General features: G+C 49.3%; 2 protein-coding genes across 3 annotated transcripts in view; one reads left to right on the top strand and one right to left on the bottom strand.

The window, feature by feature from the left end:
* Positions 1 to 9,101, top strand: part of PFDN1 (prefoldin subunit 1) — a 60,105-nt gene extending 51,004 nt beyond the window's left edge. The window contains exon 4 of the mRNA XM_032250413.1: positions 7,901 to 9,101. Within this exon, the coding sequence (XP_032106304.1) occupies positions 7,901 to 7,984 (84 nt within the window). The 3' untranslated portion in view covers positions 7,985 to 9,101. The remainder of the gene's footprint in view (positions 1 to 7,900) is intronic.
* A 712-nt stretch (positions 9,102 to 9,813) lies between these two features.
* The window catches only part of CYSTM1 (cysteine rich transmembrane module containing 1), a 66,300-nt gene continuing 61,153 nt past the window's right edge, over positions 9,814 to 14,960 (bottom strand). For both annotated transcript variants that reach the window (XM_032250410.1, XM_032250406.1), the window contains exon 3: positions 9,814 to 10,298. In XM_032250410.1, the coding sequence (XP_032106301.1) occupies positions 10,192 to 10,298 (107 nt within the window). In that variant the 3' untranslated portion in view covers positions 9,814 to 10,191. The remainder of the gene's footprint in view (positions 10,299 to 14,960) is intronic.

The following is a 14,960-nucleotide window of genomic DNA, read 5'->3' as shown; positions in this document are numbered from 1 at the left end:
CCTTTCCTTAATCTTTGCTGAACCAAATGTCACCCCCCCAACTTCAGCTGCCCATCGCTTGAGATGATTTGCTAGCTTGTCATCATCCTTTTTACACCTGGTGCCTGCAGATGGTAGTGATTCTTTGGCTGAGGCCTGATCAGCACCATATGCATTGGGACAGTTGCTCCTCCTGGCTCTGTGCTTTGCTCTGAGCTTTCTACCTGGTCTTTCCCAGGTTGTCTGGTAGGCTGGGACTTACATGAAGCTGATGTATTAAGGAGGGCAACAGTAGATAGAGATCACCTAAACCTGAGGGGTACTGAGCGGCTAAACACTGCTGTTTGCAGAAGAATTTTTTCCCCTTGTGTATATCTGCTGTAAGGTGCTTGAGTGGTGTAGGGGTTCGTCTTGGCAGACCGAGTTGGGGGTGCTAGTCAGCATGTGATCATAGATGGGATTTGGGAGTCTGACCCCATATGGTAGCAGTGTCAGTCTGGCAGCAGGTAAAAGGACACCTGGGAGAAAAACAGGTCAGTGCTCAACTGAAGCAAGTCTTTTGTCCCTGTCCTTCAGCAGAAAGATCTCTGAAGGATATTTCCTTCTTTTTTTTTTTTCTAAAGGATATTTCTAAAGTATCTAGAAGATGCTGGGACAGTAACTCCTTCTGAGATTTCTCTTTCTTCTCCTGCTCCATGTCTAAGGTTGCTTTCTCTTTCTTTGATTTGTCTCCCAGCGGTGTAGCTCAGCGGTTACCATACTTAGCTGTGTCCTCTAGTGAAGTGGATGCACCCAGATTCGTTTACAAGTGGGCATGTCCGTGGACTGCTTAGACCTGTCTCTCAGGTGTCAGGTTTTGCCTGCCTCTGGTGGTGCTCCTCACCCATCCAGGCTGGCAGCGCAGGGCACGTGTCCTCTCAGGGCTCTGCGCTGCCCCTGCCTGCTGCAGCTGTGCCCATGCTGTCCCATTTTCTATCCTGACTTCTCTGATGTGTCTTCTCGCTGTCTTTTTTTCTGTTTTCTGTCTTGTTTCCCCTGCCTTCTTCCAACCCTTGTCCCCTGTCAAGACATGCCTCTTCAGTCTGCAGTGAGTTCTTGGCCTCTTGCCAAACATCCCCATTGTGGGCAGTTGGCACCCTGTGACCATTTTACAGATCTGCCAGTGAGCGAACATGAGAATGAGTGAGGTTTTGGGTTTTTAATTTGGAAGTCACGGTAGAGACAGTGAGAAGATGGCCTTTGCCTTCACTGTTTTTGATTGATAGTAGAGCTTGAAGTTGGTGGTGGTCTCCAGGAGCTGGATGCCGTGGATTTAGCACATGGGAGAAGTATGTGACCAAGGCAGGTCACATTCAGGGTCAGAAACCGTGACTCCCAGCAGAGGGTCTCTGAGGACTCAGCTCTCACAGAATATCAGGAACAGAAGGGGACCTAAGTCTGCCTTGTCTGCCTCTGAAGCCTGGATTGGAGGGCAGGAGATGAGCCAGCAGGGCTACTTTTATTCAGATTAAAGTACATGTACACGTCCATACTATGGCGCCCCTCTCCTCTGAGCTCCATTTTACCTATTTTGTTTTAGTCTTTAGTTCACTTGAAGAAAGTGTTGTATGGCTAAAGTAAAAGTGGGAGTGGGGGTGGGGGTGGGGGTGGGGGTGGGGGTGGAGAGACACACTGATATTACCCAAATCCTCATCTTACAAATGGGAAAATAGAGGGTCAGAGAGGAGAAAACTCTTTTCTATACTCCAAGGCAGGACAAATAGGAAAGAAAGAAAGAGAGAGAGAGAAAGAGAGAGAGAGAGAAAACTAATTTAGAGAAGGAGAGCTGGAGACAAAGTTCCTAAGAAAAGAAAAAAGTCTGTAGAGATAGCGTCACAAGATGCATTACCTCAGAAGTCTATTTGAGAGACTGTGTCATATCAGGAAAGTTCTAGGGACTGGAGCCTCTTTCCTTGGTAAGAGGATGAGAATGAAACACCAGCCCCTCAGTCTGACTCCCAGAAAAAAGAACCTCAGGCTGATGAGCAATAACTCCAACAATGTCATTTCCCCAGTCGTGCTCAGCCCCACAGGAAATCTCAGAGTTTGTCATCAGGACAAGGGCCCACAAGAATGTCGCTGCACCCAGAGCTTTGTGGTTTGATGCCACTAGAGACTTTCCTGGCAAAAGCATTCTAAGGGAAGTTGCTTGGCTAGACAGAAAGATGCTGCAGTGAGGCCAGCACATGCCTTCCCAGGACTGCTGGAGGTAAGTGTGGATTTCAAATGCCTCCTGGATCTCACGCAGTGGTCATTGTACCCATGTAGCTCCTGGCAGCCCTAGTCTGACATGGGGTAGAGCAGTTCCTCAAGGATTTCAGAGTCCAGGACATGGGAAATTGGGGCAGTTTGTTTTTCAGTGTTGCAAGTTGACCTGATAAAGCATTAAAACCTAACTGTTAGGGCCTGTTCTGTTTGTGGAAGCAAGGCCAGATCCAAAGCCCCCATTGGGATCTGTGACGTTACAAATCAATATTTTTTAATTGTGTAAATTTATAAGTAAAAGTATTGTTATGATTTATAAATATAATGTGGGCTGGGTACAGTGGCTCATGCCTGTAATCCCATCACTTTGGGAGGCTGAGGTGGGCAGATCATTTGAGGCCAGGAGTTCAAGACCAGCCTGGCCAACATGGTAAAATCCCATCTCTACAAAAAATACAAAAATTAGCCGGACATGGTGGTACTTGCCTGTAATCCCAGCTACTCAGAGGCTGAGATGGGAGAATTGCTTAAACTTGGGAGGCGGAGTTTGCAAGTGAGCCCAGATTGCACCACGGCACTCTAGCCTGAGTGACAGAGCAAGACCTTGTCTCACAATAAATAAATAAATAAAATGTAGAATAACTAAATCAAGCTAGTTAACCTGTTCATCACCTTAAATACTTGACGTTGTTTGTAGTGATAGGTTGGAGTTTTAAATCTGTATGTGTCCAGGGGCAGGCGTGAGAGGGCAATGCCGAAAGCTGAAGACCTTGAAGGAAAACGGTCAGTTTCTGCCTTTGCTTCCTCTGGTGGGTGTTTCTTGATAATTCAAGTTGGGAGGAAAAACTGAAAAGTGTGTGTACATCAGTAAGGCGTCATTTCCCACACTAAAGCACTTTATTCAACAAGCGTTGAGTTCCTATGATGTACCAGCCATTTTTCTAGACAGCAGGACTGTATCAGGTGACAGAACAAAGTCCGGTCCTTGTGGACCTTTCCTTCTCATAAGGGAAGGCAGACAGACAGTTGCTGCTTCCTGTGGTGAAGAGAGCTCTGGACTCAAGGTGAGGAGTGTCCGACAGCATGAACTCGAGAAGGCCTTGCAGATAAGGTGACATTTGAGAAAGGCCTGAAGGAAGTGAGGGAATGAGTAATGTGAATATCTAGGGAAGAGAACTACACAGGGAGCACAGCAAAGGCAAAGGCCAGGCAGGAACATACCTGGTGGATTGGAGGAGCAGCACGGGAGGCTGGTGTGGCTGGAGCTGAAGGAGCGACGGGGAAGAGCTGTTGGAGGTGAGGTCGGAGACTTAGCTGAAACCAAGACCATGCATGCATGGCTTTTTGGAATTTGAAAAATACTATGGTGTGAATATTTGTTTCTCCCTGAAGTCATAGTTGAAATCCTAACTCCTGAGGTGATAGTGTTAGGAGGTCGGGCCATTTGGGAGGTGAGTAGGTCATGAGGCTGGAGCCCTTTATATGGCATTAGTGCCCTTACCCAAGAGCACAGCACCGCACTGGAAATGAAGGATGGCCCTGCCGTAGTGTGCGTATGGTTTGTTTGCCCCCCGCCAGGTCTCATGTTGAAATTCGGTCCCTCGGGACACCCCCCCCAAAAAAGTTTGATCACCAGTGTTGAAGGTGGGGCCTGGTGGGAGGTGTTTGAATTGTGGGGGCGGGTTTCTCGTGTATGGCTTGGTGCCGTTCTCATGGGAGTGAGTGAGTTCTCACGCTTAGTTCCTTTGGTGACTGGCTGTTGCAAAGAGCTTGGCACCTCCTCTCTCGTTTCCTCTCTGGCCACATGATTTCTGCACAGGCGGCTCCCCATCGCCTTCTACAGGCAGCCAGAAACCCTCTCCAGAAGCAGATGTTGTGCCATGCTTGTATAGCCCACAGGACTGTGGGCCAAATTTCTTTTCTTCATAAAGTACCCAACCTCAGGTATTCCTTTAGAGCAACACAAACAGACTAAGACACCCCTGGAGACAGAAGCTCTCCCGAGGTTCTTCTGGACTCACGGGACCGATCCCGCCATGGCTCTGACCACACTGAATTGCAGAGGCCTGAGCAACTGTCTCTAAAATTTTATAAGCTAGGATCATATTTATCCCCAAATAATTGTGGTAGAATTGACCTCTGGGGGCATCCATCATTTCAGGTATTGTATTGGTTTTCTACTTGCATAACAGATTATCACAAATTGTTGGCTTCAAACAACAGAAATGTATTCTTTCACAGTTCTGAAGGCCAGAAACCCAACAAACGCAAGGTGCTGCAGGGTACGCTCCCTGTGAAGGGTCGAGGGGAGAGCCCACCCCTGCCTCTTCCGGCTTCCAGTGGCTGCCCACAGACCCTGGCATTCATTCCTTCACTTGTAGTTGTGTTCCCCATCTCCATCTCCGTCAGCACAGTGTTTTCCCTCTGCATGTGTCCCTGTCTTCACATGGCTTTGTTTGGACACTCATGATTGGATTCAGGGCCCACCCTGATGCAATATGACCTCATCTTAATTTCGTTACATATGCAAAGATCCTCTTTCCTAATTACCAGAGATTAGAACCTCAGCATATCTTTTTGTCAAATTCAGTTTAACCCACAACAGGTGCCTTGGTCTGAGTTTGATTATGATGAGAGTCTTCTGGGCTTAAATATGCTTGAGGACTGAGACAGGAATTATTGAAATACAGTTAGAAAGGTCCACTATGTTAGGGATGTGAGGAATTTTTTTTTTTTTTTTAAAGAAATGTCTATTGTGTTTATTTAAACTAATTAAAGATTTATAGATGAAGCCGGCGCAGTGGCACATGCCTCTAAGGCAAGAGGATTGCTTGAGCCCAGGAGTTTGAGGCCAGCCTGGGCAACATAACAAGACCACATCTCTAGAAACAAAAACATAGCTAGATATGTTAATTTGCATCATTGTTTGGAAACCTGAAGACTTGAGGATATGCAGTGGTAAAATTCATGAAAGTGTTAGAAGACGGAGATCTTACAGAATAAGGAATTTTTAAAGCTGAGAGTCACACCCTGAGTTTGGCCTGGGTGAGAGGGCAGAAGAGCTCTTGCTGATGTTCCAAGTTTATGGTTTTGCCAGCTGTGGCAGCAAGTTGGCAGAGACCGAATGCAACAGACCAGAGTCCCTGGGCCCTGGCTGACTTTTGCAGGAGGAGAAGCAGGCTTATTCCACTTGCCTTTCCCCTGCATTCCCATGGGGTCCACAGGGTGCCCAGGTGGTGTGTGGCACTGAGCTGTTGCTCCCCTCTGTGCAACACCCAGTGAACATACATTCTTTAGGGTCTGTCAGGGCTTACTAGTATTTGCCTTTTTTCAGCTCACCAGTTAAAAGTCTAAGAGTTGTTTATCTGTAGGGCGAGGTGACTCACGCCTGTAATCCCAGCACTTTTGGGAGGCCGAGGTGGGTGGGTCAGGAGGTCAGGAGGTCAGGAGTTTGAGACCAGCCTGATGAACGTAGTGATACCTTGTCTCTACTAAAAATACAAAAAATTAGCCAGGCATGGTGGTGTGCACCTGTAATCCCAGCTGCTTGGGAGATTGAGTCAGGAGAATTGTGTGAACCCAGGAGGCAGAGGTTGCAATGAGCTGATACCGCACCATCGCACTCCAGCCCAGGTGACAGTGCGAGACTCCATCTCAAAAAAAAAAAAAAAAGAGTTGTTTATCAAAGGAAGTTTAAGTTCCCACTTTGATATCACAGTGATAGGACTATATCTGGCTTAGCAATGTAATTAAAATTCCTTAGCAATAATATACATTTGTGGGCATTTAATTGAATTGTTATCACGGTCACCATGAATTGGAGTTTTGCTCTTGTTTCCCAGGCTGGATTGCAATGGCGTGATCTCAGCTCACTGCAGCCCCCACCTCCTGGGTTCAAGTGATTCTCCTGCCTCAGCCTCCCGAGTGACTGGGATTACAGGTGCTCTCCATCACACCTGGCTAATGTTTTGCAGAGATACGGAGTTTTGCCATGTTGGCCAGGCTGGTCTTGAACTCCTGGCCTCAGGTGATCCACCTGCCTCAGCCTCCCAAAGTGCTGACATTACAGGTGGGAGCCACGGTGTCTGGCCACCAGGAGTTCTTAGGGAGCTCCTGTTGTGTCACAAAGAATTGTGTGCAACTTAGACAGATGGGAGATGAATAGAGAGGGCTCTTTGTAGCCTTAAGGAAATTTGAAGCAGGGAGAGAGGACAGATAGGAATCAGAGGTTCATAGAAGAACTGATAAAGATTTGTGTATGCTACATTTGGCTTCTGTAGGAAAAAGCGTCTAAATGTATCATCTAATAAATGGCCAGGTGCAGTGGCTCACACCTATAGTCCCAGCACTTTGAGAGACAAAGGAGGGAGGATTGCCTGAGTCTAGGAGTTTGAGATCAGCCTGAGTAATACAGTGAGACCTCATTTCTACAAAAAATAAAAAATTAGCTGGGCATGGTGGTGCACACTGGTAGTCCCAGTGCACCTAGAGTCCCAGCTGTTTGGGCTTGAGGTGGGAGGTAGAGGCCATGATTGTACCATTGTGCTCTGAGCTGAGACCTTATCTCAAAAATAAATAAGTAAAGCATACAAACAAACAAACAACTAATGGACAGAGAGCTCACTTGGCCTCTGCCTCAACCTCTCCCTGTTTCCCCGAGTCCTGTGGGCACTTTAGTGGTGGAACAGAATCAACAGGTGCTTGGGTGAAGGGGGTTGAGATGAGAGAAGGGCCTCGGCTGCACCTGGACTGCGCGGGTGACTGCGTTACTGGTTCCAGTGTGGCTCAGTCACCTGTGTCCTGGGAGGTGTGATAATTCTGAGTATTCCCTCAGGACGTGAGTAGTAGTCCTCAAAAAGGGAGGCTTCATTTCATGTCTGTTAACTGGGAATACAGCCACAACTATGTCCTCAGGGCAAGGACCAGTGGTAAAATCGCCATACTTCTGGGATGAGCACAGGGCAAATAATGTACAGACATCATTTCCTTTGACTAATCTTTGTAATCCTGGCACCTGAAAGTAGTGAAAGTTCATGGTCTAAGCTGAGATTTTAAATTTAGGACCCAGATGAGTTAGAAGGTAAGCCTCCAAAAGGTCTGCTTTCCTCAGTGTGTCAGTGTCCTGGATTCCTGGCAGGCAGCAGTCTCATTAGAAAAGCAGATTGCCTCCTGACTCACCCACTCAGTGTGACGTGAGACAGCCCCACGGCCCTCAGAGCAGCCCATACTCCTGTGGACGGGGCAGGGCATGCACCGTCCATTTTATAGCTGTGGTGGCTACAGAAGCCTGGCCCAGACCGTGGAAAACCTTGAGAGGAGATAGTCTGTTACGGGACAGGAGCCTTGTCCTGGAATTTCCTGGCCTTTGTCTGTCTGGGATAACTTCATGTACCAAGACGCCTGTTTTTTAGAGTCTGCTTCCTTCTGGGGGAAGAGTGCTACTGCCTGTCTTCCACATAATGCTTTTGCTTCCTGTACCAAAGCCATCTCCTCCCTGCTGTCCACGGGTTCAGAGGTGGGGGGAGCACTGTGGCCAGGTATGTGTACCTGGCTCCCATTATGCTCCTGGAAGTTACCGGTCACAAAGGAAAAGCCTAGCCACTGGACATAAAAGCTGCGTCTTCCAGCCTGGCTCATTCACTCTGGTCCTAACCTTTGTCTGTCTCTCATATTGCAGCAGAAAAAGTCCTACCTGGAGCGGAGCGTTAAGGAAGCTGAGGACAACATCAGGGAGATGCTGATGGCACGAAGGGCCCAGTAGGGAGCCTCTTGGGGAAGCTCTTCCTCTTGCCCCTCCCATTCCTGGTGGGGGCAGAGGAGTCTCTGCAGGGAAACAGCTCCTCCTCTGCCCCATGGATGTTTCATCTGGATGGCCTGGCAACGTCACATTTTCTGCATCACCCTGAGCCCCTTTTGCTTCTCAGCCCTAGAGTTTTTACCCTGGCTTTACCTCCCACTTTGGCCCAAGATACTCTTCCCTCTCAGGGTGTGTGATAAACTCCCAGGAGAGGGAAGATGGGAGCCAGGGCAGATAGGAAGCTCTGCCTGAGCTTTCCACTAGGCATGCCAGCCAGACCAATAAAAAGTGTCCACTCTGCTAAGCCTGCTTTTCTTGAGCTGAGGGATGGAACAGAGGGTTAGAGAGGCAGTGGCCGTCTCCACCTCAGCTCCCGCTCCCTCTGCATTGGAGCCCTTCCTTCCTTGGGGGATGGGCTCTTGCCCTCTTCTCTTTTCCCTTCCTGTACCTTTGACTAACCCCTCAGCTTCCGGGCCTGCATGTAGTAGACAGAAGAGGAAGAAAGAACACTGACATTCACAGCTGAATAAGTGAACAGGATAGCAGTCCCTGGATGGCAGTTGCCTAGAGATTTCTTTTCCTGCCTTCTCCCATACATTCCAAAAGGAAGTTCAACAGCAGCACCTCCAAGACTGTCTCCTTCAGGCCAATATCATAAGATGGACGCTGTAATCCTGAGGCCTCCTAGAGGCTGAGGGCAGCAGTATGCTCCAGCTGGCTCGTCCCAGCCCAGGTGGGCCAATTATTCAATTTTTAAGAATTTTGTTGCAAGCCAGTTGTTAAACACAGCCATTATAATTATGTAAATGTGCAAATTAGGTTAAAAACAAGGACAATAAATATTCAAAACTCATCCCTAATTATATTACTACATTTGACCATGATTGTGCTCTATCTATGCACTGACTGTGATCTGTGGGGCTGGACCTATTGCGTGGGTGGCAGAAATCCCACATGATGGCAGGTCCTGTGCTGCTCTTCCCAGCTCCAGTCAGTGACATCACATTGGTAACTTGAAATCAGCCATGGCAGAGTGGGAACGCTTACACCACAGAAATAAGACGTAGGACATGCTACAAAACATGGCTGGGTTTTTTTGTTTTTTTTTTTTTTTAAAGAGAGGCTGGTAGACATTTATCAGCACATCCACTGCTTCAGAAGGAAGGCAGAGTCGGCAGGGAGCTGTCAGCTGCAGCCTCTCTGGCCAGCTGGGCTGGGTGGACCAGCTGGAGGAGGAAAATCAGGCTTGCTGCTATGGCAGCCTGGCGCCACCCTGTGGCCAAAGATGAGATGAGTGGCACTGCTGACTAGTTGGGGTGAGAGGTGGGAGACCACAGTGAAAAAAGAAAACCTCTGGTATGGCCCCATGTGATTGTAGGATCCTGGGATTCTAGGGAGCAGGCCTGGAAGCCACTCCAGGGGCAGCCCCTGGTTACCAAAAGGCCCTTTCCTAGGCACTGGGTAAAGGCAGGTGTAAGTTGTCGTGGCAAATACTCCTCCCTGAGCCCATCTTTGAGTGGGACTGGGGGAAAGTGCTAGCTGGACCAGGAACCCATCACCCGCCTGGAGGACACCTGGCCTCAGAACCGTCCGTCCTTGTAGCACCTGCACTGTTTGCATCACCGCCAGAATAAAAAGTTAGACTGGCTGCTGGTCATATACTGGTTGGTGACCACTAGCTGAGATACCCAAATTTTATAAGCCTTAGTGAACAGGTGAGTAGTGAGAAATGGTAACAGTCCAGGAGACAAACACAGACTCAAGGGGGCTTAGCTTAGACCTGCAATCATTTAGACAGTTGAGCTTTGGACAAATTTATTGAAACATACAGGTTGTTAGCAGAGAAATCATTCCATGGTGTATTACATTTGGCCACTACCTTGAACGTATAATTTAAAAATTATAACTATATATTTCACCACTAAGACTTTGGCCAAAAAAAAGTCATTTAGCACATATTTAAAGATCAATAAGAAATGGATTTGGGACATTAAAAAGATCAAGTCACTGAATTAAACAGCAGCAACCCCCACTAATCTAGAACCCCATAGTGGTGAAGGTAGAGATGTCTGTGCAGAGCTAGTCATGTGTTACAGCAATCAGAAGAGACGGGGGCAGGCACACCTATCAGAGGTGGCGGCAGAGCTGGCAGGACCGGACGGCTGGGCTGGTCAGGTGAGCATGTCCCAGAGACAGCAGCAACAGAGAGCAGTCCAGCAGGCTGTGAGGCAGGTGGATGGTCCCAGCTCATCTCTTCTTTGGTCTTCTACCACATACACTGGAGGGAGAAGGGGCAAGAGGGTGAGAATGGACTGGTACAAACCCCAGGTCCTGCAAAGTTAGCCTCCCAGGACCACGGGAAGGCTATAGCAGGGGGAAGCCATTGGGCAGGCTGGCAAGATCTCCATGCTCCTGCCATTGCTGCTGCTGAAAGGAGGGTGGCTCAGCTCAGCTGCTTTCTCTCTCCATTCCAGACTCATGACACTGTCACCCTCACAGGGACAAGTACTATGGAACTTGCAGAATGGCCAACCCTACTTAGATAACTTTATAACCAGGTAACATGTCCTCCCCCTTCAGGGGGACTGGGGGGCATTTCTTGAGATATAACTGAGCCATCACCCAAGAGTAACAGAGGAAAAGGAATTAAAATCTCCTTTAAAAAAAGAGGGCTTTAAACCCTCAAAGAATAATCAAGAGCCCTGGTTTTTCACTCCTGGGCAATACACAATTTCAGAATTGCCCCTGACCTCTATACCTTGATAGAAAGGATGAAGGAAGGCAGGGATGAAAACCTGGCCGAGTGATATGGGGCAGCTGGAGCCTGTGTGGTGTCTTCCCGAGCCTGGGATGCTCACTTTTCCTCCAAATGGAGTTGGAAACTTGAGTCCTGTCAGGGCTAAGTGCTCTATCAAGAGATCTGAGTGCTAAGCAAATCCACAGGTCAAGAAGGACCCCAACTACCTGCCACTTGTCAGCTAACTTGAGGCAGGCATTAGCTTCTCTTCCCATAAGGACATATTTTAAATGGCTGCTAGTCAATCTGTGGCCACTGGGGGGAAAGAAAAATCTCCAACCAACCACTGTCATCAAACTCATAAGCAGTAAGCATTTTTCATTTTTCCAGAGTTCATAAATGCGTGAATCTTATCAATTAAACTAGTCCTTTGGCGGCTTTTTCTTTTTGTGTTTTGTATCTGTTTTGAGACCTCTCTCTTGGCAGCCCCTCTCTCTGGAGCCTGGTGTCTTCGCTATTACAGAGCATGCTGGATGGGTTAGTAGGAGATTTTCCAGGTCCTCTCATTATATCAGCTGTCCTCCGCTGCATGGACATGTTCCTTTTCCTTCTCTTGTGGCAAAGGTTTAATCCCAGCCCACTTTCATTTGGCCCTCTTCAGCAACACAGGTCTGGGTCTAGATGACCCTTTACCAGGAAAGCCTGCTCAAAGGGAGAGGATGAATGACCCATTTATTCCGAGGCCTCTCCTAAGGTCCAGTACCTGATTTCGTCTTCACAGCAACCTTGAAGTAGATACTACCATCACTGCCTGTGGAGTTCGAGGCTTAGAGAGGTTAGGTCACTTGTCGAAGCACACGTGACTAGGCACAGGCAAGGGCAGGATCTGGACCCAGGCCTTTATGGCTCTAAAGCCTCTGGCAAGCCAGGCTTGCTCGGGCCTAACTGGGATAGAAAAGGGACCAGAAAGAGAACAGGTGACTGGGGCTACAGCAAAGTCTTTTCTCACACCCAGCTAGAGCCTAACCCGCCCACTGAAGCCTGGGCACCCCAGACCCTGGGGTCACTGCAGCAGGAAAGCCCCAGGCAGACTGTCTCTTCCATCTGCCGGGATGGCCTGCTCACCACAGGATCCTGCATGGGCAACTCTGGACAGGGAAACCAGAATACAATGGCATGCAGGTTGCCTTGAATAACCTCTTCCTGTGCTCTCCCTGTCACAGGATTGGCTTGCCTGCCCCTGGGACAGAAAGCCCCCTCCCCTGCCAGCTCTAGAAATAGCCTGCTTGATTCATGTGAAGGCCATCCTGGGCTTCAGGCCAGAGACTCAGCTGAAGGCTGGCTGTAGTGGGAGAGGCCCCATAGACTCTCTTAAGCTACCATTTATTGAGGTATTTGCAAGTGCCAGGACCTGTGCTGAGGGCCTTCTGGACACGGGACCACTCAGTCTTCATGACTACCGTGTAGGGTGTGGGCATCAGGACATCAGTCTCCTCACTGCTTCCCCTTCTCCCCAGCCCCCAGGGACAGGGCTGAGGTGGTGGCCATGCCTTTCTCCTGTTGGAGCCACTGAACCTCAGGCAGCTTAGCTGGGGAAACAAAAATGTCCTAGTCTTGCTTGCTCCGCCTTTCTCCAGTTTAATCAGGTCCGTCCTTGCCGGGGCTTTCACATAACATACTCGGAAACGTGGGGAACTGGGGACTTGAGCACATGACTCCCAGACAGCGCTGACAGAGGTTTGAAACAGCAGCTACAAAATGGAGGACTTCAAACCAGAGGGCTGTGACAGCCATGACAGGGGCACTGAGTGCCCACACATACCTTAGAAACCCGAGTCTTATTTCCTGGAGCACCAAGTTCCCCCAAACCCTTAGGACCTTTTCACCTTTAGCTGAGGACAGAACCTCGGCAACTCTTCTCTCAACTTCTGTAAATATTAAAAAATATAAACCTTTTTAAAAAGAAGGTAAAAAAGGAGAGGGGTCAAAAGAGCAATGGAGGGGCTGGGGTGGGAAGAGGCACCACGTTTCCAGACCTGTCGGCAGCAGTCAGTGCCCAACCTGAGAAGAGGTTCTGGTGCCCGCTGTCAGTGCTCTGATCCAGCCACTTCTTGGAGATCAAGTGCCCCCCTGTGGCCAGTCTAGGGACAGGGGCTGGGTTCCAGCTCCTGATGAGGTCTTAAGCATTGGCTTCCTTCCATAAGTGTCGGTGCCAAAAGGCTCACCCCTCATTCGCTAACTAGTTACCACCCTATTCAACCAGCCCCAGGCAAGAAAAGACTATTCCCAAAAAATAAAAATAAAATAAAAAGAGATTATTCCCAGGGAACTAAAGGCGGAGTGGGGGACCCTTCACTGGCTTGCCTGTTACCTGCCCTTTGAACCAACCCTCAGTATTCTCAGCCCCAGCCTGGTGTAGTGCCTGCAGAGGGGCAGGCACCCAGAGCTTTGTCACATGGATGCAGGCACAAGTGTGGGGTGGGGAATGTGCAGGGAGAGGCCTGTGAGCAAACAGGTGTGGCCTAGAAGCCCAGGCTAGGTCAGAAAGGCCCAGGAAGCTCAGGTATCAGATGCGCAGTAGCTTTAGGAAGAGCTGAGCAGCTTCTGGCAGGGGCACCTCCCACCTCCTTGCCTTCAAGCTGTAAGCAGAAATGATAGATGGACAATGTCCACCAAGCCCTGTGGTCTTCTCTGGGACCACCAATGCCCACTGCAACCTTGGCCACCAGACACACCGATCAGTCGTCCCCTTAGTTCCAGGATCTAGGACTACTGTATTGTATAGCTGTAGAGGTGACATTCACATGGGCTACTCAGAAACCTGGTTCCTGGCAGACAATGGGCAAGTGGGGCTCCAGTCCCCATAGAGGTCAGGGCAGGGATGACCTGCAGGAAATGTGAGCACAAGCCTCAGGTGAAGGCTCCGATTCTCAGTCCCATTCTGGCACCTGAAACCTTCACCTGCACGGCTCAGACTTTGTGAATGATTAATCGACTGCCTTCATGTGGTAATTGAGCCTTATTAGGTCCTTCTTGTTTGTGCATGTCTGTACCAGTTCCAACCCAAGAGAACTAAGCAGGAAAGGCAAACAGAAAGACCAGAGCCTCCCAGAGGGTTTTGATGCCTGCAGCCTTCTTGCTCCAGGAGTGAAGCAGCACCTTGGCCCCTTACGGCCCAGACCTGTGATGGGCACCCAGCGCTGGCCCTCAACTGCTAAGACAATTACAGTCACAGCACCTTCCAAGAAATGCCACAAGGGGAGATGATGGCTTTGCCAGGGGGAGGAGGACCTGTAGTCTTTGCTCAACTGCCCTTGCCCCACATTGGGCATCTAGACCGACAGAAGGAGGCTAACCAGCCTTCCAGGAGGTTTCAGAGGATCCATGATAGCCCTTTTACTGCTCAGATGCAGAGGCAGGAAGGGAGGGGGAAATCTTTAAGCGTTTTCCAAATAAGTAAAAACCTCAAGACAGCTATGAGATGGCTCCTAGGGGGGAGGGAGGGAGGAGAATGCAACTTCTTGTGGCTTCAGTTCAGCTTTCCTTGGATGTGCAAGTGCAGTGGGATTGTTTATTCCCCGGCACAAAGGGGCTGCACAGATGAGAACAAAATGTCCTAAGGGCAACGCCACTGTGCCTCTTTTCAAGCCCAGTGAGCACCAGGTCTGTGTGCTGAGCAAGAGTGATAGGCGAAGGATGACCAGGAAGAGCAGAGGGACCAGCCTAGCTTCTGTCCTTCGAGGTTATCTGGGCAGAGGTGATCACAGGTCTGTTGTTTTCATTGGAGTCTTTGAAAGGTAAGACAGGAGGAGTTAGGAACCTCTTCTACTTTCCAGGATCCTCTTCTACGGAGAAGCAGATATGGAGCTGAAAGAATCAGCACAGCCTTGACTCAGCCTCCACAACAGCAGCTGCCTTTGTCTCCTAAGCTCAGAGCCTTTCCTGGGCCTCCTAAGCCTCTCTTCCTGCCCTACTCCTGCCTCCTTTTCCTGCAGCTTCAGCTCTGGCCTGGCTCTTCTGTAAAGCTGAGTCCCAAAATACCCACTCCAAGGTGAAACAGATCGGGAGCTGGCCAACCCACTCACCCATCAAACCGTGCCTCAGCTCACTGCAGCCCAACCCAACAAGCATTTAGTCAGCCACGGCTCTCTGGATAGGTGTGGGTGTTTACATGGATCGGTCTGGAAAGGGTGAGGGCTCGCT

This window comes from Sapajus apella, unplaced genomic scaffold (genome assembly GCF_009761245.1).
Source record: "Sapajus apella isolate SASKATOON/1434 unplaced genomic scaffold, GSC_monkey_1.0 scaffold71, whole genome shotgun sequence".
NCBI classification, from domain to species: Eukaryota; Metazoa; Chordata; class Mammalia; order Primates; family Cebidae; genus Sapajus; species Sapajus apella.
Note: the sequence above shows the minus strand (reverse complement) of the source record. Positions and strands in the feature narration are given on the sequence as shown.